Source organism: Cordyceps javanica, chromosome 7 (assembly GCF_051103115.1).
Source record: "Cordyceps javanica chromosome 7, complete sequence".
Lineage (NCBI taxonomy): Eukaryota > Fungi > Ascomycota > Sordariomycetes > Hypocreales > Cordycipitaceae > Cordyceps > Cordyceps javanica.
The window spans coordinates 920,077-944,850 of record NC_139301.1 but is presented as its reverse complement, the minus strand read 5'-3'; the positions used below and the strand labels follow the sequence as shown (position 1 = coordinate 944,850).

Genomic DNA, 24,774 nt, shown 5'->3' with positions numbered 1-24,774 from the left:
ATTTGACCCGGCGCGCTGGCTCAGGACGGGCGGGTAAAGTACCCTTTCGCCCAGTGACACCTGTCATGACAGAGATCAGGAAGAAGCAAGCGCAAAGGGGAAAAGAGTAGACTGGCAGAAAGAACACCCCATCTCTCCTCAGTAATAAGGAGAGTCGTCGCGGGGCCGATGCCAGGTGTTCTAAAGCTCATCTTGTAGCCATGGCTCGACCCGAGCTGAGACACCTATGACAAGCCTCATGCAACCACCACAGATCAGGCAGGTCAGACTGCGTCCAAGACACACCCCAGGCTGGGTGGTTGCTGGAGCCAAAGCTTGTCTCTTCCCCGCATCGAGCCTAATCAATAAACGATTCTCTCCATTGTGGGCTTTTGTGGCTTTTCTTTTCTGCGCTCCCCCGCGGGGGGGGAGGGGGGGGGGGGGCGACATGCTGATTCGCTTGAACTCCCAGAAACCAGAAACTCTTCTCGCTCATTAAAAAGAAGGAACAGCGGCGGCGCTGGTACGTTGGCTGGCGCCGTTTGGACATCTTGTTGCCCTCCCGGTCCCCCATCACATCCAGGGCTGTCCCGTCATGGGAGCCTAGAACCAGCCAACTTTGTGCCCGTGGCGTCGCAGCCAGTCGCGAAGTGGTTGTAAATATGCGGGGGAGCTAGTCATGGCATTTGGAACGGCCCCTCGTCAATTCTTTTTTAAAAAGCCCAACTTCGGGACCGAAGTCGGTCGCTGCTTGCGTGCTCCCCCCCCCCCCCTTCCATGCGCTGCTTATACATGGTTGCCTACGACCGGGCGAGCTTTTTCTCAAACCAACATGCTTCCCCTTCCTCTCCCTACATGGCAAGATCCTACCTGTATCTAATTTGAATATATCCATCTTTCTCTCTGTATAGCCTTAAAATCAAGTACTGCGTGGTACACCTACACTGCGCCGCATCAAACGTAAACTCTCCCGCGGCCCAGTCACCACAAGCCGCCGCCGCCCCGAGCATCATGGCTGTTGCCGTCGCGCACGCCTTTATTCGCACTATCCGCGAGCGATTTGCAGAAGCGCCGGCCTCTACCTCTACCTCCTCCTCCTCCGAGTCTCCCCACACGCCTTCCGTCGTGACCCCGCGGGGTCTCATCCTCGAAGCCCACCAAGACGCCGACGACGCGCGACGGTCTCGGCGCCGCCGCTCCTCGTCCCCCCCCAACTCCGGCGCGGCCCTCGCATCCCAGAACCAGCAGCCGCGACCGCGACCGCGACCGCCGGGACCGCTCGACTCTTGCCCCCTGTACCATGTCGGATCATCATCCTCCGCCTCCGCCTCCGCCACCTCGCCCTCACAACCGCTGTCCCTCGCCGCCGCCGTCGTCGGGCTCATCGCCGCCTGCCACCATACGTGCCACGACGCGCAGGACATCAACGTCGCGCCGCGCGGCGCCACGGCCGGCGTGCAGACGCTGCGCCTCGCCCTGCAGTCCCTCAAGCTGACGGCCCAGCTGGCGTACAAGTGGCTGCGGCGCGTCGAGGCCGCGCGCGCCCTGCCCTTCCCGGACCGCCCTGCCCTCGTCGAGCTCGACGCCCTGGTCGTGCTCATCGCCGAGGCCGTCGAGGCCGTCTCCGAGGCCGGCCGCCTGCTCGTCGACGTCGTTGGCGCCGCGACCGCCGGCGCCGCGCGCGTCTCCGACGTGGCCCCGGCGTACGCCCCGGCGCTCATCGACGGGAGCGAGCGCATCGAGCGCGTGGAGAGCCTGCTCTCCAAGCTCCTCACCATTTTGCAAATGTAAGAAAAAAAAAAGCTTTCCCTCCATCCCTCCCTCCTTCCCTCCTCCTCTTTCATGCTTCTTCTCCCGTTTCTACAAAGACTTACATTTTTGCCTTGGCCCCGCCAACCAACTGTATACAGAAGCTCCCTCGACGAAGCCCTCAGTGCACGCTCCACCATTGACACCGCCCTGCCCCTCATCCTCGGCGACAACGGGCCCCTCGCCGAGTCCATACGCTGCATGCCCGACGTCTTCTCCGCGCGGGCCCTCGTGGACCCGGCGCGCCTCGCCGCCATCCTCGCCCGGCCCCCTCCGGGCTACAGCGTCCCCACGCCGAGCGGCGGCGTCAGCAGTGCCGGTGCCGGTGCCGGTGCCGGTGATGCCGATGATGCGCCTCCAGACTACAGCGCCGCGATCACCGCGGGCGGGCCTCATCCGGACGGCTCCGTGACGATCCGCCCCGCGGGATGGTCCGTCTTTGCGTCGCTGACCCTCGCGGACCTGTGCGTGCTCTCGCTCATCCCTCTACCCCTACCGGGGTCCCAGGCACCACCACCACCATCAGCATCAGCAGCATCCACCGCCGCGGATGGTGATGGTAGTCTTGGTGACGATGACGCCGACGATGAGGATGGTGGTGGTGGTGGTGGTGGTGGTGATGGTGGCGCGCCGCCGACGCTTCCGCCGCTTCTCTGCTACGGGCAGTTCTACACCGAGGCGTTTGCGCAGCGCGTCGGCCCGCCGCTCGCGGAGCTCATGGAGCGTCCGGCCCGGGCCAAGGCCGCCCAGCTGGCCGCGCTGCTCGGGTCCCGCGGCGGCGAGGGCGGCGGCGTCGCCATGACGGACGAGCACAACTTTGCGCGCCGCGTCGGCCTGGAGCTCGAAAACGGCGCCGCCACGACACGCGACGGCCGCCCGCGGATGCGGCCGCAGCCAAACGTCATCATCGGAGGCGGGCCGTAAAGGGGGGGCGGCTGGCCTGGCCTGCTTCTACAAGCACTGTCCAAGAAAGGCATGGAGGGGAGGGGGGACATCATTGGAGGAACGCATCTGCGTGTGTCTGTGTCGAGTGCTGCACAGCACAGAGGGGGGGGGGAGAGAAATGTAACGTCTTACGGTGGCACATTGCCGAAAGTGTGTATGTGTAATGTCTCAGCATTGTTTTTTTTTTCTTATTCCAAGCCAGTCCAGTTCCTTTACCACAGCATCTGCGTTTCGAAACGCCATTCAGCAGCCCTTATGTACATCCAACAGAGCAAAAGCAGAAAATGTCAATATACAGATTGTACTATCAAATCATCCAAATCTCAATGCTTGAGGTCCTATCTTTTCGGTGCTCACCGCCAAGTCCTTGGCGTCAGCTTCTTTAACCATGTTACCTGTGTGTCAAGTGGCCATATTTCCCAAGGCCATGGCGAGCTAGGGGGGAGGTAGGTAGGTGGGCAAATGGGAGAAAAGCGTGCTGATGATGCTTTGGGGTGCGGCGTGGCTTGGAGGACCTCCCCGCAAGGCACGATCGATCAACCAAACATGGAGAAATTAAGAAGAAAAGGGGAAAAGAAGGAGCATCAAGAGCAGACGCTGGGTTTGCGGGACTCGAGACACAAGCAAAGTACTGGTATTCCTCATACCGTTAACCAGCAGCCTTGGCCTTGATACGATGGCCATTCTTGCAGTTGATAGTAGTTCTCGCATCAGTCATTGCAATGAAATCAATATCAAATTCTATTAGGATTACCCCATTCTCCTCGACTTGAGCAACCGCTAAACTTCTGGTTTGTACAAAATCAAGGCCCATACATCTCAGGCCTGACCCGACCCTCCCCTTTGTGGATATACAATACTGTCTGGTCGTTTTTCCTATGCATCAATGCAGTTGTTCTATGTTACGCAAATACTTTGCAGATGATGATGAATTATAAAGAGAGAGAAAGAGAAGAAAAATGCGAGGCTGATCCAGATTCGTGTGTGTAGATGGGAGACCCAACTCGAACCCAAAAAAAAAAAAGGTTGGCGGATCTTTTTTAGTACTTGAGCTTGACCGGTGCGCTGGTCTTGCTCTGCTTGAGGAGCCACGACTTGAGCACATATGTGCTGAGTCGGACACCTGCACCGCAGTACTCCGTCTTGTTGCCGGGGCACAGGAACTTGCAGTCGGAGCCCGAGACGTTCATGCCGGGCGTGGTGGCGGACTGGCCTCCGTCCAGCCTCAGCGACGTGCCGCACCAGCATTCCTGCCCATACTCGACGCCGGCAAAGTTGTAGCCTGCTTGCGCCGCGTCGCACTTCTGCAGGCACTTTCCGATGGTCATGTCGGTGGCGTTGTTGTATATCTGAGTGGACAGGAGACGGCCCTTGTTAGGCTCGGAGAAGCAGCCGTAGTACGTGTAGTTGGCATTGCCCTGGCTGATGACGGGGCTCGTCGACGTGGGCTGGGCTGTAGTTGTGGTGCTGGAGCTGGTCTTGGAAGTGGTGGTGGAAGTGGTGGTGGAAGTGGTACTGGACAGTGCGGAAGTTGTCGTCGAGGTGGTTGCAGTCGATGTAGAAGAGATGGAAGTGGTAGCACTCGAGGTAGCGGAGGTGGGTGTAGTAGAGGTAGAGGTGACCGAGGTGGACGAGGTAGACGAGGAAGACGAGGTAGACGGGGAAGACGAGGTGGAAGAAGCGGTAGCGGTGGCCGAGCTGGACGTGGCCGAGCTGGCAGTGGCCGTACTGCTAGTGACGGAAGTCGTCGTGGCAGCGACCGTGCTGCTAGCGGCGGATGACGTCGTGGCAGTGACGCTGCTGGATCTGCTGGATGAGCTGTCGGGAGGGAAGCTGTAGTCGGCCGGGGCGACCTTGTACAGCTCGAGTCTGTTTCCGGCGCCGCAGTACTCGGAGCCGTCGCCGGGGCAGGTGAAGGAGCAGTCGGCCTGCTTGGCCTGGACGGAGCCGTCGTTGAGCTTGTTCCCGCAGTAGCACTCGCGACCGTACTCCACGCCAAAGTACGTGTAGTCCTTGCAAAACGTCGCGCAAGACTCGAGCGTCATCTTGTCGTCGGCGTACGTGCGGTCAGACAGGGCACGCTGGTTCGTGGCCTCGGTCCAGCAACCCTGGAGGTTCCAGGTCTGGTTCACGACGGCCTTTCTCGCGGGACCCGTGGGGGTGGGCGTGCTGCTCGAGGTGCTGGTAGAAGTGGTGGTCGTGGGAGGAGGGGTGGTCGTGGTGCTGGCCGTGCCGTTGAAGGTGGACAAGGTAAGCGATGTTGCCGTTGTCGATCCTCCATCCGTGGAAAAGACGGAGGAGGAGCTCGCAGAGGCGCTGCCACCGAGTTTGTACACGTTGAGGCGGGATCCGGCGCCGCAGAATTCGGTACCGTTGTCATTGCACACCATGTTGCAGTCAGAGAGGGGTGCGGGAACAGCACCGGCAGCGAAAGCGTTGCCGCACCAGCATTCACCTCCATACTCGAGACCGGCATAGACGTAGTTGTTGACCTTGCAAGCATCCAGACAGCCCTTGACTGTCCTCGTGGCAACAGCGGCTCCATTGGGTAGAGCACGGCCAGTGGTAGCCTCTGTGTAGCATCCAATGCTGCTGTAACCGCTGACACCGGGGTTCACGCTGGGGCCGGTAGGGGGGCCGGTGTCCTTGCTGTTGGTGTCGACAAAGAGGGAGATGTAAGACGCGCCTCCGTCGCCGTTGCCGCCGCAAATCTGGTTCAAATCACCGGAGCAGTCAAAATTGCAGTTGCGGTCATCCACCTGCTTAGTAGGGATATAGTTGCCGGCCCAACATTCACGGTGGTACTGGGTACCGCAGTAGCGGTACTTGCCAGCGGCACAGGCGGCAATGCACATGGCATTCGTGTTGTTGTCATTACCGTAGAGCTGGGTCTGGAGCTGGCGGCCAGGGTTGTTCTCGAGGTAGCATCCCTGGTAGCGGTACTGGCCGAGGCCGTTGCTAAGCAGGGGAGGGGCTTGCTCAGCAACAGCCGTGCAGTAGAACTGGATCATCTGCTTGCCCATGACGGGGTCATTGGTGTTGATGGTCCAGCCCGCCGTCCCATTCGTGGGTGCCACGTTCCACTGAGTCTTGGGAGCGCTGCAGGTGAGAACAGCGGTGCCGCTCTCCCCAGGAGCCAAGGAGGTTCCTTCGGCGAGATCAACCTGGTTTGCGGCCTTGATGAGACCACTAACTCCGAAGGGAGGCTTGGAGACGGTGAGCGAGAGCTTGACACCACCAGAAGGAGCGCCGTTGGTGATGCGGAACTTGAGAGGACGGGACTGGTTCTCGGTGACGTTGCCGAAATCAAAAGGCTTATCCTTGACATACTGCACCCAGCCCTGGCCATCGGGGGTCTGGAACTCGAACACCGCCTTGGCGGCCGGACCGGCAGAAGCAGCGATGGAAATCGACTTGGTGCCGCCGTCCGAGACGAACTTGAGGAAGGCGGAGTAGGTACCGGCTGTGGATGAGTTAAAAATGACGGTGACGGAGGATGAGTTGTGACCTTCAAGGGTCGTAGGGATGTTCTTGACTGTGAACTGTCCGACGACCAGATCGCCGTTTCCATCCCAGGTCGACGAGGGCCCACTGGCGTTGTTGGCAGAGTACTGGACCTGCTGGATGGTAAGCTTGGCGTTGCCCAGGTTGTTGATGAGGAACTGCTGCTGGACACCGTCGGGATCCTCGCCGACGACGACGGCGTCGAAAGTGACGGTGTTGGGGGCGACGTCGAGGAGAGGCGATGTACTCTCGCCGGTACCGGTGAGACGAGCATGGCTGTTGACGCTGTAGCCGGTGACCGAGTTTGTGGTGTTGACGATGATGTCGGCGGACAAGAGGCCGACCTTGGAAGGGGAAAAGGTAGCCGAGACCTTGAAAGAGCTGCCCTTGGCCACGTCAAAGGGCACGGAAGGAGGGGCAACGATGGCGAAGTCGTTGGTGTCGCTGAGCTCGACGCCGGTCACGGTGACGGCAATGTTGGCAGTGCAGGTGACCTGCTTGCTCGTGCTGTTGGACTTGATGTCAGCCCTGCCAAAGTCGGTGGGCGAGGTGCAGTTGAGAGGCGAGTTGACGGGGGAGCCAAAGGCGTAGACGTAGCCCTGGTTGGTTCCGATGTAGACGAGACCGTCTCCGAAGACGGGGCGGGTAAACTTGTTGACGCCGGGAATGCTGAAGGAGTTGATCATGTTCATGGTGCCGCTCTGGGGGACAGCATTGTAGATGCGAAGGCCGAGACCCTGGACGTCGGTGACCCAGAAGAGACCAGTACCGGGTTGGCCGTTGAGCGAGGTTGTGGTGCCGTGGCTGACGCCGAGAATGTAGGCATTGGTCTCGGCGGTGGTGGCGACCTTGGGAAAGGACAGGACGCCATTGACGCAGGAGTACTTGAAAATGTTGGAGGGGTGCTGGATGACGTTGATGTAAACGTAGCCTCCTTCAAGAGGGTAGACGCCAGCACCGGCGTAGACGGAGTTGTCGTTTTGGTAGACCTGAATGACGGCGTCGCGGTTGTCGGGCCCGTTGCGGTAGCCACCGAGGTTGTCCATGTTGAGCCAGTAGGTCTTGCCGCTCTTGCCGGTGATGACGCCGACGCGCTTGATGTCGCCGCAGCCAAACTCGGGCGGCAGCAGCTCGAGCGGGGAGCAGCCGAGATCCTTGTCGGCGCCGTCGAGCGCCTGCTTCTCCCAGGGCATGAAGAAGTCGACAATCTTGAGGCTGCCGTCGGGTTGGACGGTCATGTGGACGGCGGACTCCTCCTGGGAGGTGGGAGGCTCGAAGCCCTTGACGGGAATGGTGGCGAGCTGGGAGGCGTATCCGTTGCCGGTGGCGAAGAACATGGAGCCGGCGTCGTCCGAGGCGAGGCCGCCGCCGGACATCCAGACGCCGCCGCCCTTCGTGGTGACGGGGACGTTGGCACCCTCGGTGGCCCAGCTCTCGACAATCTTGCCGGTGGTCTTGTGCCAGCCGATGATCCAGCCGCTAAAGTCGTACTGGACGCAGTGGGAGGCGAAGCCGGCGTATACGTAGTCGCCGAGCTGCAGCAGGCCGGGTCGCTGGTGGTGGATGCCGCCGGTGAAGATGCGCTCGGGGTTGTTGGTGGCCTTTAGGTTTTCCAAGTTGACGGGAAAGTTGGGCCGCTCCGTCAGGTCGTTGACATCAATGGCGTGGACGTAGTAGCGGCCGGCGGGACGGCCCTGGGCCTTGTTGAGGACGGTCTGGTCGAGGTAGGTCTTGGCCGTGAGGTAGAGGGTCTCGGTGGTGGGGTCGATGACGCCGGTGGCCGTGATGCCGATGTTGGGGTTGATGTCGACGCAGCCGTCGAGGTCGGCCGTGAGGAAGGGAATGTGAAGATTGCGCTTGGCGACAATCTCGCCCGTCTTGGCGTTCATCTTGTACAGGTTGTTCTGGGTGGTGGCCCAGTAGACGTATTGGGTGGTGCCGTTGTTGGGCGTGTAAACGAGAGGCTGGGAGAAGATTTGTTCGGCGGCACCGCCATAGTTGCCGGGCAAAAGAATCTTGAAGATTTGGCCGAACTGATTGCTGCCGACGACGGAGGGATCCATGTTGTGGTTGCTAAGTAGAGGGTGTGATTAGAACAGATGCGCCATCCAGTCCATGGCGGCGGCGGCGAAGCGTTTGCAGAGGGGAGGAGGAGGAAGAAGAAGGTGAGGGTAGGACAGGGTCGTGAACCTACGTCTGATAACCAGATCTGGAGTTGTCACCACCCCAGGTAATGGTATCCGTGCTGGCGAGGCCATTGGCGAGGCCGGCGAGGCCAGCGGCACCGGCGAGGAGCCACGCGCCGAGAGACTTCATGGTGTGAAGGATTGTGATGCTGGCGTGCTGCAGTTCCGACTTGGCGAGACGTGCCAATTGTCCAAGCGAAAGCACCGGACGGGGGGCAGCAGTACAGTCAATGGCAGACAGCGAAGCCAATTGACGAAGAGGACGAGAAATAGACACAAAACGAGAGTATGGATATGGGGGGGAAGGAAAGCAAAGTCGGACGAGGGCCGGGTGGACGAGCGACACAGGGGGGCGAGGGTGTTACTAAATAACTAACAAGGACAGGCGATGCGGTCGAGCGTTCGGTGCGGACGGCAGCCCCATCGAGGGGCGGCGGCGGCAGTGCACCCGAGCGCAAAAGCCCGTGTTGGGGAAGAGAGAGAGAGTAATCTGTAGTTGGTTGGTGGCAGCAGCAACAGCCACGAGAGGAGCAGTGCGCAGGAGGCGGGAAGCAACGTGGAGGAGGAGGAGGAGGAGGGTGGTGATTGTGGGGGGTCTGTCTAGCCTCTTGGTACTGTGTATTCTGTACGAGCAGCTGGAAAGTAGGATGTCTATTAGAAATGAATTATTCTATATTTAAAAAAAGATTTAATGAAAGTAGACCGGTCCAAGCAAACGGCTGGCTGGGTGGCTGGCCGGCCGGCTTGGCTACCTATCAATGGTGCTGGGCTACAGGGTCATCCCAGGTTGTCTTTCTGTCCGTCCATCTGTTCGATCGGTAATGAGCTGTGTAGTTTTTTTTTTTTTTTTGCCGCTGGGCAGAGTGGGCATCAAACAAAACAGGGCTTTACTACTCACTTACTGACTAGTCCCAGCAAGTCCCAGCAAGTCCCAGCAAAGCATCCAGCTAGACAAGGCAAAACGACGAGGCCAAAGACAAGAAACGGGGCAACGACAGGTACCAGCCCAGCCCAGTCAGCCCAGTGCCCCAGCGACGGTGGGGCAGCAGGGGGAAAGGTCTTTGCTCAGCGTTGGTGTTGCGTTGTCACTCTTTCTCTCTCTCTTTGTCTCTGTCTCTCGGGCGGACATGCCGAGCGGGCGATAATGGGGGATGTCATTGGGCCTGGAGTAGAGAGGGCTGAAGTTTTTTCTTTTTTTTTTTTTTTGGCAAAATTACCAGTGTTTGAGTGGCTTGATGAGATGTTTTTTCATGCCAATGTGCAAATGATTCGCATGGTGGGAGGTGGGCCGGAGAATAACTAGATAAGAACGGAGCCATAGGAAAAAAAAAACAGAGAAAAAAAAAGCCGAATCTTCCCAAGATACATTGGGGCCCCAAAATAATAATGCCAATAATGACAAAAAAAGACTGTGCCATGTTCGTCGCAGACAAGAGGCCCCGCCGCAGCGCATGGACGGCGAATCAATTTTGAATTTCTGCGTCGACTGCAACCTATTCAGGTGAGAGAGACAGAGACAGAGACAGAGAGGCGCAGGATGAGCGTTTATCAATATCTTTGGTGGTAGATTAAATTCGTTTCATTATTCCTAAATGTAATGTACATGTAATTCTTTTGACCAAAGGAAATTGGATAATTTAGGCTATTCTTGAGGGAAAAAAAAGCCAGTCAAGATGTGAGCTGTACCTCACTTCACGATTTACACTTTCGATTTTCCAGGCACCCGCTGCCGCCACAAGTACGTACGGCCAACTGATAGGTTCTACGAACCTCCTGGCACGCTAACAAATCATCACCAAACTACGGATTACCACACGTGCCTTTTAGCGCCCGGGCGGGCGGGACTCGTAAAACTGCTAGTCTTGGAGCTAGAGTAAAAAGAAACAAAAAAATTGGTTCGGTTTGGCTTGGGATTATTATTTTTAGCCCCCATAAGTAACTAGTGTTCCTGACCCAGTTCGAGGTTCAGATGGTGGTGGTGTTGGTGGTGAATGGGTGGTTTTTTCGGTCGAGCACCGACGGTTTTGTTCGTGACTCTGGTGGTCACTGTGGTAGTGGTGGTGGTGACGATGGCTGCGAAACAGTGACCTACCTTGATGACGGGTCAGTCCATCCGTCGTTTCTTTCCTTTTTTTCCCCTTTTATTTCTTTTTCTTCTTTGTTCTCTTCTTCTTGCCAGCTGGGATATCCTCGTCACCAACAGCTCGACAAGGGAAAACCACCGGCGACCATATCAGAATAGTCCCATTTTAGCCAACCAACTACATCAACAGAAACGCCCACCGACAAAGAAGACACGAACCCAGCAGCTCCTTGGCACAAGGCGCCGCCGCCGCCTCCGTTCAGCCTCAGCCCAGCCTCATCAGCCCAGAGCTGACCAGCTACTTGCTTCAGTCTAGGCTAGAACATACGGTGACGAGACAAGTCAGTTGAGCTCCTTTTTTTTTTGCCTTTCTTTTTTCCTTCACCTCTCCATCCAAGACATGTTTGGCGCCCAAGCCATCCCGAAAGTTGGTGGACATGATTGTCTCGGGATGTACCTAGTGGCTCATTGGCGTCACTTTGTTATCAACCAAGTTAGTGGCGTTGGTCTCGAAGGTGCCTTGGTGCCCTGTAGCCTGACAACCTGAGCACCTGAGCAAGTCCTGAGCAGGGCCAAGAGGCCCCTTGTGCATGCTGTCTTTGGCTGATTGTGGCTTCTATTTTTTGGCCTGATCCGCCGCCCCGTCTTTCTTTTATAGCGCCTCCTCATTGTCCCTATTATTTATCCTATTTGCCGATTTCCTATTGTCCCTATTGTCTGGAATCTGGAATCTGGAATCTGGAATCTCAAGGACCAAAAAAAAAAAAAAAAAAGAAAAGCCACACAAATCTCCCACGCCTGAATCATGGCTTTTGCAAGTCTATGGTTCTTGCTCCTTTTCTCAGCTCCAACGCCTCATCTTATTTTTTTGGCGTTTTTTGGCGTTCTTTTATCATTGTGTACCAGCAACCCAAAGAACATACCTACCTCTCCGGGTGCGTACATTCAGGTCTCATCGCGGACTGGACAGACACGGCAACTCGTGCCACCGCCAGCGGCCCGCCTCGCGGAACAACGGTTGCCCAAGCACAGAATCCAGAACACCATACCTCACTGTTTCTTATTCATACTCTTTCTCTCTCTCTCTTTTTTTTTTCAACATCCTTGTTCATTATTTATTTTTGGCTACCGACTCTCTCCCGTATTCCCGTCCCCCTGCATGCAGCATGCATCCTACATGCATCCTGCATGCTCTCCTCTACATCAGCAACAGCGCCTGCTCATCACGCATTGTAGAAGAAGAAGAAGAAAAGGGGGGATGGCAAAGGACGGACATAAGCAACGGGGAAGAAGTGGGGGAGGCGAGAAAATCATTAGTTGCCTGCAGCTTCTGCCTCTTGTTTACTGATAAAAACAGCAACCCGGACCAGACGGCACCCATCAACCCTGCAGCTTTTAGCTTTCTTCATGCAACAACAAGACTCGCGCCCCAATCTAGCCAGCTGTCTCTCTCGCCAAGACCCCTGCTGCATGCAGCGATACGAGGACAGCATGACATGAAGGACAAAAACTGCGCATCTTTCGGCACATGATGCCGCCGCCGCCACTTGCAGTCACACACCATGGCCGGCTGCTTCTTTTTCTTTTGCACTTGTAAGCTGGAGACGTGATGCTGATTCCTGCCATTCCAAACCGCCCCCCCCCCTCCCCTAATGATGACGATGATGAGATCAATTTCAGTATCAAACATGAAGAGACGAAACGACATACAGAACAAAAAAGATAATTAGCCGATGAGAGAAGTATTGGTCAATATTTCTGCAGAGATGCGCCCACCCCCGCATCGTCAAAGATGGCATCCAAGTCATATCGTAACTTGGTCATTCCGTAACTACTCGTAATCAATCTTTTCTTTTCTTTTTAATGAAACCCGACAAGGCCAGAAACCAATAGGTCATCTACACTAACATTTTGACTGGACAAAAAAATCATTCCGAGCTCTGACCGCACACCAAGAAAGCCTATTTACAAACACATATACTCACACATATATATATACAGACACACACACACACACACAACACCACGAGCCGTCTCTGTGCAACGACTGGATCAGTTTTTCCACAAACAAAACTACCCACGCGGAGAGTTTCCAACAGACTCCCGGGGAGGCGGGCCACGGGTTCTGGCTCGCTCGATCCCGCTGCTTGGCCCGTCCGCTCTACCAGCAAGGTATCAATGGCGCACCTTGGGGCCATGACACTAGTTGCCGGGCATTATTATTATTATGATCTCTTAGTAGACCCCGACTTGCTTGTCAGGTGGCTATCAGCATTCAAATTAGTGTAATTATTGTTATTATCATCATCCTTTCTTCTCACATCTCCCACCTCATCTCCAAGACGAAAACGGGCAGCCATGCCAGCTCGCACACAGCCCTGCGACGCCACGGCGCCGGTAGTGCCGTGATCCTGAACCCCCCTCCCTCCCCGGGGGCCTCGTGCCCCCCTGTAAACACCCATATCTCGCCATCGAAAATCGACCGGCATAGGACGCCTTCGTGGCTCGTTCGTTTCCTCGACAAAGAACTCCCCTTTTCCATTGTGGCGGTCAAATAGTTTCCCTTTTTCTTGTCGGTCCTCTTGTACCGGGTATACATATAAATATATACGTGTAATTCCCTTTCGCCCGCTGAACAGCTGAAATGCAAGCCATTCCCCCCCCCCTCTCCAGCCGCAATGGCCTCGTCTAGTCGCCCAAAACTTCGGTCCAGTTCCGTGCGCACCCGCGCCCGCGCCCGCGGCGCCGAAAAAAAAAACGACAAGAGATACATGCCCTGTCCTGCCCGTCATGCCTCTCGTCTCTATTGCTTACCTACGGAGTACTGATAGTAAGTTGGGGGTTTGATCCATCCATCGTCCATGCGGCTTTTTGCACGTCGTACTGCCCCCCCCCCCCCCCCCCCCCGGCCTCTTCCTCTTTCTTAGTCTGCAACTGCAATTTCTCCTCGTGCCTCGCCTGAGACGAGAGCAAAGATACTCAGACCCCCAAACGTTTTGACGTTTTTTTCGAAACGAACTTGCACGGTGCCGTTATATTTTGAGCCCAGCAACTTTTCGGTTTCCAGACGTCAATTCTAGGCGCGCCCTAGAGTTTGAGGAGGCTTGCAGTTACTGCCCTGTTTCACTCTCGCACAATATCATGCTTTTTTTTTCTTTACTCTATTATACCTCTGAAATATGGATTCGGTTGGGGAAAGAGAAGCAAAAGAAAGAGAAAGAAAGTGCAACAGATCCATCTCGAGGGAGAGCCTGTCAACTTCCATGGCGATGTATTGTTTCGTCCGCCTCTACCTGGTAGGGAAACTAGTCGTGCATGCTCGACTTCTCACTGTCGTATAATCCCGTATAAGCAATCTACTTGGCTACCAATGTGATTCTGTATCCTCCCACCAACATGTTTCCGAGCAAAGGCAAAATCTGGATCCACACGTCACTGATACGTCGTCGGCGCGGTTGGTGTCCTGGAAACAGCCAAGAATCCCCCCCCCGGGCTCCGAGGCATACACCGAGGACTTGGATTCCATGTACCATACGACGAAATGTCCATCACGCCGTGACATTTGCTTCCATATGACTTCCAAGCTACACGAACGCATCAATCACAGCACAATCAGACCACCAGGTGCCAAGCATCCTGCCACCCACCAAGGCGACACTCTCGGCGCAATACCGTCACACGGCAGTAGGGCTCGATTGGGGGAGGCTATATTCCTCTCGATAATTGTCACGTTCTTGTTTCTTTGAATTGAAAAGCTACATGATATTGTGGTGATATCGTTTGCCAAATAGTACTATCCCATATCAGTACGGTCCATGTGAGTATATATTGCCTCAACTCGTGCCACTGCACCCTCCATAGAGACATGCTAGAAGCAAAGAGGCCGATCCAACGTTGCAACCCAAGTCCGAATGAGGTTCTTGCCGCAGACTTGACAAGTTCGTTTTCTTTGCGACAAGAGAGGATGGGCTCTCTCTCTGTCTCTTATGTCCTGCGTTCAAGTTGCATCCCATCATCCAAAAAACACGCCCGAAACACAAAAGCAACTACTTCAGTCTGAAGGTCACGCGCATGACCATCTGGGTGATTTTTTCATCCTTTTTTGTTAGTAGTGTTTGTTTTGTTTCTTTGGCTTTCCTCTCTCTGGCAAACTCGGCCAATATCTCGGCAAATCCTATAGGGTCGGACGCTCCAACAGCTCCCCGTCGAGCAAAATGTCCACCTTTTCGTTGTAGAAGCAGGCCATGCCCGCGAGCGCGGCGCACTCGGGCGCCGGGTAGCGGTAGTACCAGACGAGGTTGGGGTACTCGACGCCGCCAATCACCACGTCGTAGTAGTCGGCGTCGCCCTTGTACGGGCACCGGGTGACGAGCTCGCTGCGCCGCAGCACCGTCTGGTCCAGGCAGCCCATCGGCAGGTAGTACCGCGTCGGCAGCCGCGGCTCGTGCAGGTGCACGGCGAAGCCCGACCGGGCCACCGTCGTGCCGTCCACGCGCACCTCGACCCCGCGGCTGGACGGGAGCGCCTCGATGCGCTTCGACGGGTCCTTGGGATGGACGTATATGGGCACGTCCTCCTCCAGCCATTGATCTGCGTGGTCAGGCGCGCGCGGACAGAAGAATAGTTGTCAGCACAAGTAGCAAAACCCACAAGTAAGGCTCTTCTTCTCCCCCCCCCCCCCCCCCCCTCGCCACGGGAGGGAGGGAGGGAGAGAGAGAGGGAGAGATGGGGGAAAGGGCATTTTTGTTGTACATGTACATACCCATGGCCTTGAATTCGAGCCGCACGAGACCCGTCAGCGCGCCCAGTCCGCGGTCATCTGTGAAGCGCACCACGCGATCCGTGACCGCCGCGGGGATCTTGCGGTTCTCGTCGGCCGCGACGTGCAGCTCCGCCACGCTGGCGCGGTATATCCCGTCACTCTTGATCGGCTGCTTGTTCTTGAGCGTGCAGTTGTGAAGCTCGGCGGCGGGAAAGTACAGGAACGGGTAGTAATCGTGCTCCCAGACCAGGGAGCCTTTAGTCGAGTCTACGATGACGGTACGGTTGTAGACGACCCGGATGCGTCGGGGAGCAGGGATGACCTTGCGAGGGCCGTTTTGGAGCAAATGGCTCGCAAGCTCAGCTAGGCTGTTAAAAACCCCCCCGAGAGAGGTTTACCGTTAGCCTTCATCCTGACTCTGTTTGCTTGTTATTTTTTTCCTTCTCCACCCTTCCCCTTTGATCTTGCTCTGCTCTTTCCCCCTTCATATTCGATATGGATTGGGCTGAGAGTATGATGGTTGGGGGGAAGGAGTGTGTGCCATTTACTCTGTTGATCGAGACATGCTGAGAGGGAGACTCGTTGTCCCAAAAAGTCGCAATACTGGGTTTCAGGCGCGAGCGCGTCGTGGGTCCTTGTGCAGAAGTAGACTTGGGGACCAGTTCTTTGGAGAGGGAAGAAAAAAAAGCAGGGATAGAGAAATTCGATTCCGGAATTCATGAGAAATATGAAAACCTGCATGAGAAGCCCAGTGCTCAAGGCAGCTGGTATGACGGGATCTGCAACCCCGCATACTGGCAACTTGCATAGATGGGCCAAAGTGACGCAACTGTGCTTTAGCGCTCGTGCTCATTACATCACGGGCAATTTCTTTGTTCCTTTTTTGCTGCGCCATCAGGCCAAAACGTGTCCGTCGCTGTCGTACGGTATATTAGGGCCGACGAGATAATAGGTGGCTTTTGGCTTTTGGCCGTACTCAATGGGTGTCTGCCCAACTCGATCCGGGCATTATTTGCCTCCAAGTAGCGGTCAAAACATGACGTACATGGCGGCCCTGCTTTGACCGAGCTCGTGTCGCAAATGAATGGCCGAGGGATGGGGCGAGATTGCCCGTATAACATGGGGACAATCCTCCTAAATGGTACGGACGAACACGGACGAACACGGACATAATTAGTGCGCAGGAAGACCTTGCAACCACTTCGGCGAGACTTGGTTATAGCATGGTGTGCTCTCTTTATAAAGGATGGCCGCCTCCTCGGTGGACCAGAGCAAGTTTCCGTCTAGGGTAAGCTCAGTGGTGAGAAGAAAAGAACCCAACAATGGGCTGCAATTAAAATGGTTCTCGGCTGGGCCATTTGATGGGACGGTGCCGAGCGACTTGGCCTGGGCGGATCGTACGATTTCCCACGCAATTCCTCTCCAACAACTGCCAATTCAACGTTTAGAGTATTCGTACCTGCAGGGCTGCTTCGGATGAAAGCACGCTCATGTCTCGCTCCGGGGATAAACCGGGTTTGCATCGGCCCTGTCGCAACAGACCAAAGAGACGAGGAAACTTCGGACAGGTTGTGCAACAGAGCGAATTGGTTCAACCCACAGGTTTCGAAGAGTAAGTATACGGAAGAGCCAGTCCAGTGCGCGGTTCGCCTCACAAGGACAGTGCGCAGCGCAGGGTCCGTCTTTGCTAGTTTCAGCATAGAACCACTGGGGACAGCACTAACATCTAATCAGATGCAAGCTAGGCCAGATCTTCCAGTCCACCATCTATTCATTCTGCATGTGCTTACATCTGTGTCAGGACTCTCTGTTCTGTCATGCCTGGGCGCACGACGCTCTCGAGGCCGGCTACGGCACCAACCTCAACCCTAGGCATGACCTACTAATAAGAATGACACATCTTTGCGTCTCTCAGTCAGACCAACGAAACCCAAAGGGCGCAGGAAGAGTTCCTGATCCGTCACTGGTAGAAACGAAAGTGGATGCCGGCGCCAACGAAAGGAGTCCAAGACTGAGCAGTGGGCCGTTGCTATCAGTCAGAAGCCATTGTGACTGGCCGCAGGATTGGTAACGAGAATTGAAACTTGCCCTGAAGAGCCGAATCTGGGCGGCTCAACAAGATACAACCCACTCGGCCCTGCGGATGTACCTCTCAGGTACCGTTCCAGGCCAGGCCCCCCCCCCCCCCTCCCATCTCAACCCGCCAGTTTCCGCCCAACTGTTGTCCCCTGCAAGATCGAGCCCATCAGCTGAACCGCTGGGCCAGATGCAGGAGGTACTGATACGCTGCTACTGGCACAAGCAAACAAGGCACCTCACGCCTGGGATGGTGCGCCATTAAACCACTGGGGCCCGAGGATAATAATATGGGACGCCTCTGCGCACGCAACCAGCGAGAACGGCTGCGTTGACAACGAGGGCAGGGGAAGGGGGTCCCGCCCACGCCAAATCTAGATGAGGGGGAGAAGACGACGAGCAGGAGGGAGGCGCCTGTGCTCCTCATCTGTCCCAGCTCGATGGGTATTGCCGGACCAACTCCCAGCCTTGTAAATGTAAGCCAGCCTATAGTAGAGTACCGAAGCCGGCTCCTACACTGCATCGACTTTGGTCTCTCTCGAAGCCAGCGCCTCGCCATCACACCTTGCTTTCCACCTGTTCTTCTCTGGCCCCCGTCTGAAGGAAAGAGGAACAAAGGCCAAAAGACACAATGACCACCCCCGCCATGGCATACCGCACCGTACGGGCGGTCGGCTTTCGACACGGCGGTGCGGCACTTTTACGCTGGAACAGCTCCGTCGTGGACGTGTCGCCGCTCAAGTTCGACCCTCCGGCACCGCCCATTCAGCAGCAGCAGCAGCAGCAGCAGCAGCGCGGCAAGCTCCAGGAAGAGGCCAAGAAGAAGATCTTCCAAGACGCCGTCGCCGCCGACCACGTGCGACACAACTGGACAAGACAGGAGATTGCCGCCATCTACTACCAGCCGCTGTTGGAGCTGGCACACCAAGCTGTAAGCTGAGGAATCCATTCCCAACCCTTCCCCCTCCAATGAGCAGAAATTGCCGAGGCACAAAGTCAACGCATATATGCGATCCTGCACCAAAAGCAGAACAAAAAAAAAAAGACAAACTCAAAAAGAACTATTTCTAACACCAAACGCCTTCTTCTCTTCCTTCTTATTCAGAGCAATGTCCACCGTAAATTTCACAAGCCCGGCGAGGTGCAGCTGTGCACGCTGATGAATATCAAGACGGGCGGCTGCACCGAGGACTGCTCGTACTGCGCCCAGTCGACGCGGTACCAAAAGGGCACGGGGCTCGAGGCCAAGCGCGTGGAGAGCGTCGAGTCGGTGCTGGCGGCGGCGCGGACGGCGCGCGAGAACGGCAGCACGCGGTTCTGCATGGGCGCGGCGTGGCGCGACATGCGCGGGCGCAAGAACAGCCTCAAGAACATCACGGCCATGGTCAAGGGCGTCAAGGCCATGGGCATGGAGGTGTGCGTCACGCTCGGCATGATTGACGGGGAGCAGGCGCGGCAGCTCAAGGACGCGGGCCTGACGGCCTACAACCACAACGTCGACACGAGCCGCGAGTTCTACCCGTCCGTCATCTCGACGCGCTCCTACGACGAGCGCCTGCAGACGCTGAGCCACGTCCGCGACGCCGGCATCAACGTCTGCTCCGGCGGCATCCTCGGCCTCGGCGAGTCCTCCGAGGACCGCATCGGCCTGCTCGAGACGGTCTCGACCCTGCCCTCCCACCCGGAGAGCTTCCCCGTCAACGCGCTCGTGCCCATCAAGGGCACCCCGCTCGGCGACCGCGAGCCCGTCGCCTTCACCAGCATGCTGCGCACCATTGCCACCGCCCGCATCGTCATGCCCGCCACCATCATCCGCATCGCCGCCGGCCGCAAGACCATGTCCGAGGAGAAGCAGGCCATGTGCTTCATGGCCGGCGCCAACGCAATCTTCACCGGCGAGAAGATGCTCACCACCGAGTGCAACGGCTGGGACGAGGACAGCGCCATGTTTGGCCGCTGGGGCCTGGAGCCCATGAAGAGCTTTGACAAGTCCCCCGCCGAGGAGGGCGTCAAGGCGGACGTGGCCAAGCAACTAGGTAGCTTTTAAGGGCACCGAATTCTATATATTGAAAAAAAAAACCTAGCATAGAACAGTTGTTTTTTCACATTCATTTGTTTTTCATCATGGACCCTTCATTAAAGACGACTAATGTCATTTTTCATCATGCTAGCTTCTACCTCGTCGACGCCCGTATGCTCAATGCCCATTTTGTCACATGCCCATCTCCCAATCGTCCTGCACAGCGAGTCCACCTCGTCAGCCGTGTTGCCCGCATGCAGGCACAGCCTTACACGGTCCGTACCCGTCGGCACCGTCGGCGCCACAATCGCCCTGAGCAGGAAGCCGTGCCGCTGGCAGTACGCGGCCAGCTCGCGGGCGGACGCGGTGAAGAGCGGGAATATGGGAGAGTCGGGCACCGCCGCGCCGATCCGCAGAACCCGCGACGGGATCCGGTGCTGCCGGCACAGGCCGCTCAGCCCGTCGTGGGCCCTGCGCGTGAGCGCCCGGAGGTTCTCGTGCCGGCCGTCGGCGAGGCCGCCCGCGAGGTGTTCGTACGTCGTCTGGATCGCGGCCAGCGACGGGAAGCCCAGCGCGGTCGTGTATATCAGGCTTCGTGCGTAGTTGATGAGGTATGACCTGGTCGTCGGCGAGCAGAGGACGATTGCTGTGAGTCAAAAAAGTGTTAGTGCACCGCGCCGCTTCCCCAGGCTACTCGCCCCCCTCCCCCTCCCCCGGTTGAGACGTACCGCCTGCGCAGCCCATGGCCTTGCCAAACGTATGGACTCTTGCCCAGATTTGGTCTTCCAGGCCTAGGTGACATACGAGACCGCGACCGCGCTGCCCTATGATCCCGGTCGAATGCGCCTCGTCGACTATGATGTGGCCGTTGCCCTGTGGTAGTCGCCGTCGTACACAGGCCACAATGTCTCGTAGTGGCGCGACATCGCCGTCCATGCTGTACACGCCCTCGACGGCGACGAATATGTTTCGCTTCCCGTCCCGGAACCCCTCGCCCTGCGGGCCCCGGGACAGGTAATCCAAGACGGCGTCCAAGCTCTCCGGCCGCCGCCCAGCACCACCAGCTGCGGCGACATTCGCGTCCGCGTCCGCGTCTGCGTCCGCGCTGCTGCTGCCGCCGCCGCCGCCGCCCAGTACGAGGTTATGCGCAAAAGGCACCCTTTGTGCGCGGCCGAGCTTCATCCCGTCGTGCACGCTGGCGTGGATGAGCTCATCGTACACGACGACGTCGCCCGGCTGCGGCGCGCACCCAAACAGGCCCGAATTGGCGTCGAAGCCCGAGTTGAAGAGGAGCCCCGCGGGCGCGCCGTGAAACGCTGCGATGCGTCGCTCGAGCGCCTCGGTGAAGGCGGTGTTGCCGTCGAGAAGCCGGGAGCCTCCCGAGCCGAGCGAGAACTGGTCGCCGCTGGGCTGCTCCTGCAGGAGCGCAATGTAGCGTTTCTTGAGCTCGGGGCTCTCGGCCAGCGACAGATACGAGTTGGACGAGAAGTCGACGGCGCCGGGCGGAGGGAGAGTCAGACGCCGACGGCGGCCTTGAGCTTCGCGCTTGTCGAGCAGCCTGCTGAAGGTGCTGTCCATGCGGTGGCTGCCGGGCATCATGGCAATGGAAAGCTACAGAAAAGGGCCTACTACATACATAGTTTGGTGCTTGAGACCGAGAATTTTGGGAGTCAATTGATTGGCATTGCTATGGAGTTTTTTTTTTAACCTGTCCCCGGCTTCACCCCGTTTTCGGGGCACAACAAAGGACTTGGAAGGGGTTGTGGCGGTGGCCCTCAACACATGCTCCAAGCAATTGGCATTGTCACAGCGTTAACTTATGGGGCAGCCGAGCTAGAGATCCAAAGAGTGTACCAGCTGTGGGAGCTGTGGGAAGTCACTCCAAAGTATATACGAGATAAGTACTCCGTAAGTAGTAACTCGGCTTAACGCGATAAGGATCGGCACTTGCTCCTGGGGTGAGGGAGTTTCGGGGAGTAATAGGCTGCCAAGCTGCTGCCCTGTAGTGGGAATGTGAATGCTCCGCTCAAAGAACTTGCTGTCGTGTCGGCTTGCTGCTGACCCGCCCAACAAATGGGGACAGCATGGTTTCAGTTGACTTTGGCCGTTGCCGTCATACTCGCTGTGAAGCCAAGTCTTAAGCCGAGGGCCCAGCTGCCTCAGCATTGAGACTTGCCATTGAGCTTCTGTCGGAAACCCAACTCTCGGTCCTGACACAGCATCCGTCTGCCGTCACTTGGTCGCTGCTAGGGTTTGGCGAAGGACCAGGCGAGCGAGACGATGGAGTCACCTCTGGCTGCCCTGTTGTGGCGATCGCTCCGCGTGTACCAGGTCTTCGGCGCGAACACCGAGGTTGGCAAGACCGTCTTTACCACGTTGCTGTGCAAGAGCGCAAAGCGCAATTGGCAAGAAGAGAATGTCTCTTTTCTGAAGCCAGTCTCTACAGGGCCTTTGAATGAGGCAGATGATCAGTGTAAGCAACGCTTTCCTTGCGACATGACTAACTGCTAACGAGTGTCTCAGAAGTCGTGGCCGGCATCAACGCCTTTCGGCCAATTGATACTAAAACCATGTAGTCACATCAAGACATTTACCACCGGAATCAATCATCACACCTTGATTCAATATGGCATTCCCGTAAGCCCTCACACTGCGGCCTTGGCTTCTGGAGAGGTATGCTGTCCTCTGACTCTCGCAGTCCGCGCTAGTCTAATCATCATAACAGCAAATTCCCTCGGATAACTCAGTGCTGGCAAGATGCCGTGAACACGCTTCAGAACGCGCCAAAGCCGGCAAAGGCTGGCTCTTCATGGAGACAGCCGGCGGCGTGCACTCCCCCGGCCCCTCTGGTACTACCCAAGCTGACATGTACACGCCGCTACGAGCGCCCGTCGTTCTCGTGGGCGACGCCAAGCTTGGCGGAATATCTCAGACGATTGCGTCGTTTGAAGCCCTGCGGATCCGCGGCTACGACGTGCAGTCGATAATGCTGTTTCAAGACAGCAAGTACCAAAATTATCTCTATTTGGCAGACTATTTCTCGCAAAAGTATAACATTCCAGTCATGAGCTTGCAGGAGCCGCCTGAGCGTCTTGACAATGAAGCCCGTGATGTCGAAGCGATGAAGGAATACTACGAGCAACGAACCGAGGAAAACATTGTCAAAACTGTACTGCAACATCTCGATCATAACCACACCAAAAGACTAGCCAGGTTGGAAAGCATGGCGACCAAGGCTCACGAGACGATATGGTATCCGTTTACGCAGCATGAGCACCTCCCTGCCAAGGACATCATGACAATTGATTCGGCACACGGCGACTACTTCCAAACATACAACTCCAAGTCTCAGGAACATGGCGCACTGCAAGCGTCTTTCGACGGGTCCGCCTCGTGGTGGACTCAGGGTCTCGGGCACGCCAACTCGCAGCTTACCATGGCCGCTGCGTATGCCGCTGGTCGATACGGGCACGTCATGTTCGCAGGCGCCATCCACGAGCCAGCCATGACGCTGGCAGAGAATCTGTTGCAAGGAACTGGCAACTCCCGGCTTACAAGGGTGTTCTACTCCGACAATGGTAGCACGGGTACCGAGGTCGCCGTCAAGATGGGACTGCGCGCCGCGCGAGTTCGCTACGGCTGGGGCCCGAACGAGAAGCTCGGTGTTATTGGACTGAAGGGAGGCTACCACGGCGACACTATCGGCGCCATGGATTGCGCCGAACCGTGTATATATAACGAAAACATTGAATGGTATGAAGGGAAAGGATACTGGTTCGATTATCCAACGATTCTCTGCAAAGACGGCAAATGGCAGATCAGTGCACCAGAGGGCATGGAAAAGGAGCTTGGACAACCGCAGGACTTCGCATCACTTGCCCAAATATTTGATGTGGAAGGGCGAGAGAAGAAGAATGATCAGAAACTATATGAAACTTTCATTGTCGAAAAGCTGCAGGCTTTGAGGGCGCAAGGCCGCAAGTTTGGCGCCTTGATCATGGAGCCAATCGTTCTTGGCGCTGGTGGTATGGCGTTTGTGTAAGTTTGCATCGACTCGACCGTCGCGCGCCATGTCAAGCTAATCAGCGTAGCGATCCCCTCTTTCAACGCACCTTGGTCAAAGTGATCCGCAGGTCGCCTCATCTCTTTACCGACGAGCACGGCGTGAGCCCGCGCACCGAAGCCAGCAAAGAATGGAGCGGCCTGCCCGTCCTCTTTGACGAAGTCTTTACCGGACTGTACCGGCTCGGACGCTTCACCCCTTCCACGTTCCTCGGCGTCGAGCCGGACGTGTCCGTCAACGCCAAACTGCTGACCGGCGGTCTCGTGCCTCTGAGCACGACGATGGCCTCGGAAGACATTTTCAACGTCTTCAGGAGCCGGGAAAAGGTCGACGCCCTGCTGCACGGGCACAGCTACACCGCCCACCCCATCGGATGCCAGGTCGGCATCGAGTCCCTCAAGGCGATGCAGCGCATGGAGAGGCGTGGCGAGTGGGACTGGGCAAAGAACCAGGGCTGGGTCGCGCCGCGCCGCCCGGAGTCATGCTCACCGGCGCCGCCATCGCTGGCCAGCAAGACCACCACCCCGCCCGGCCAGGGCGGCCAGGTGTGGTCCGTCTGGCCGCTGGACCTGGTGGAGAGCTTGTCTCGGATGAAGACGCGGGTCGACGGAGTCTGGGCCCTCGGCAGCGTGCTGGCCGTGCATCTCAGAGACGAGGCGGGCGCGGGCTACAGCAGCAACGCCGCTCTCGGGCTGCGCGCCGCCCTGGCGCAGGGTGAAGCGGCGGGCAGCAACGGGCCGTGGAACGTTCACTCGCGGGTCCTGGGCAATGTGATTTACTTGATGGCCAGCCAGACGACGACGCGCGAAGGAGTTGAGCAGCTTTCCAATTTATTGGTCAAGAGTCTAGAATAGCCACTGCTACGGCTGTGTAGTCAAAATTTAATACATGGCAATTGTTCTATGCGAAATATTACTCTACATGTGGGATGAGTTAACATGGCGAATCCTCCGGCTACGCCAATCAAGAGCACCATCTATCAGACGCAGAACAAAAACGATAGGCCAGAACGAAGAAATCAACAAGGTCAAAAAAACGAACATGAGATCTCAACGACACGAAAGCAATGAATGAATGTGATCAAAATAGCTAATTTACAATATACAGCGTATGTGCTTTGATGTCCGTATTTCCGGACCGTAATAGGTGTTCTGCATGTGTGGCTGTTGATCTTTGCTGTGTACGTATAGGCCCCGCGTACGAGTAGACTTTGATTGGATACTCATCGGAGTGCAGCTATATCACAAAGCTGAAGGCTATAAACATCAATAGTCGGAGCCAATTTTCTCGGTTCGGGCTCGCCTCGAGAGGTCATGACGGTTCATGGCTTTTCGCTGCGAAGAGGGA

General features: G+C 56.8%; 6 protein-coding genes across 6 annotated transcripts; 3 read left to right on the top strand and 3 right to left on the bottom strand.

Annotated features, from left to right (window-relative positions):
• Nucleotides 1-990: 990 nt before the first annotated feature.
• On the top strand, nt 991-2,712 carry V2A60_009806 (uncharacterized protein; the record flags this gene model as incomplete). The annotated part of the gene is made up of 2 exons (XM_083261070.1): nt 991-1,766; nt 1,890-2,712. 2 exons carry the CDS (start codon nt 991-993, stop codon nt 2,710-2,712), a joined length of 1,599 nt encoding a protein of 532 aa, XP_083117196.1.
• A 1,061-nt stretch (nt 2,713-3,773) lies between these two features.
• Nucleotides 3,774-8,553, bottom strand: V2A60_009805 (uncharacterized protein; the record flags this gene model as incomplete). Its single annotated transcript, XM_083261069.1, has 2 exons — nt 3,774-8,310; nt 8,432-8,553. 2 exons carry the CDS (start codon nt 8,551-8,553, stop codon nt 3,774-3,776), a joined length of 4,659 nt encoding a protein of 1,552 aa, XP_083117195.1.
• Nucleotides 8,554-14,680: 6,127 nt separating this feature from the next.
• Nucleotides 14,681-15,679, bottom strand: V2A60_009804 (DUF427 domain-containing protein; the record flags this gene model as incomplete). The annotated part of the gene is made up of 3 exons (XM_083261068.1): nt 14,681-15,096; nt 15,269-15,631; nt 15,667-15,679. The coding sequence occupies 3 exons, from the start codon at nt 15,677-15,679 to the stop codon at nt 14,681-14,683; spliced, it is 792 nt and encodes a 263-aa protein (XP_083117194.1).
• A 2,296-nt stretch (nt 15,680-17,975) lies between these two features.
• V2A60_009803 (biotin synthase) lies at nt 17,976-19,391 on the top strand (the record flags this gene model as incomplete). The annotated part of the gene is made up of 2 exons (XM_083261067.1): nt 17,976-18,275; nt 18,450-19,391. The coding sequence occupies 2 exons, from the start codon at nt 17,976-17,978 to the stop codon at nt 19,389-19,391; spliced, it is 1,242 nt and encodes a 413-aa protein (XP_083117193.1).
• An 89-nt stretch (nt 19,392-19,480) lies between these two features.
• Nucleotides 19,481-20,960, bottom strand: V2A60_009802 (pyridoxal phosphate-dependent transferase; the record flags this gene model as incomplete). Its single annotated transcript, XM_083261066.1, has 2 exons — nt 19,481-20,010; nt 20,093-20,960. The coding sequence occupies 2 exons, from the start codon at nt 20,958-20,960 to the stop codon at nt 19,481-19,483; spliced, it is 1,398 nt and encodes a 465-aa protein (XP_083117192.1).
• A 684-nt stretch (nt 20,961-21,644) lies between these two features.
• V2A60_009801 (pyridoxal phosphate-dependent transferase) lies at nt 21,645-24,281 on the top strand (the record flags this gene model as incomplete). Its single annotated transcript, XM_083261065.1, has 5 exons — nt 21,645-21,837; nt 21,880-21,889; nt 21,941-22,037; nt 22,090-23,402; nt 23,456-24,281. The coding sequence occupies 5 exons, from the start codon at nt 21,645-21,647 to the stop codon at nt 24,279-24,281; spliced, it is 2,439 nt and encodes an 812-aa protein (XP_083117191.1).
• Nucleotides 24,282-24,774: the final 493 nt, after the last annotated feature.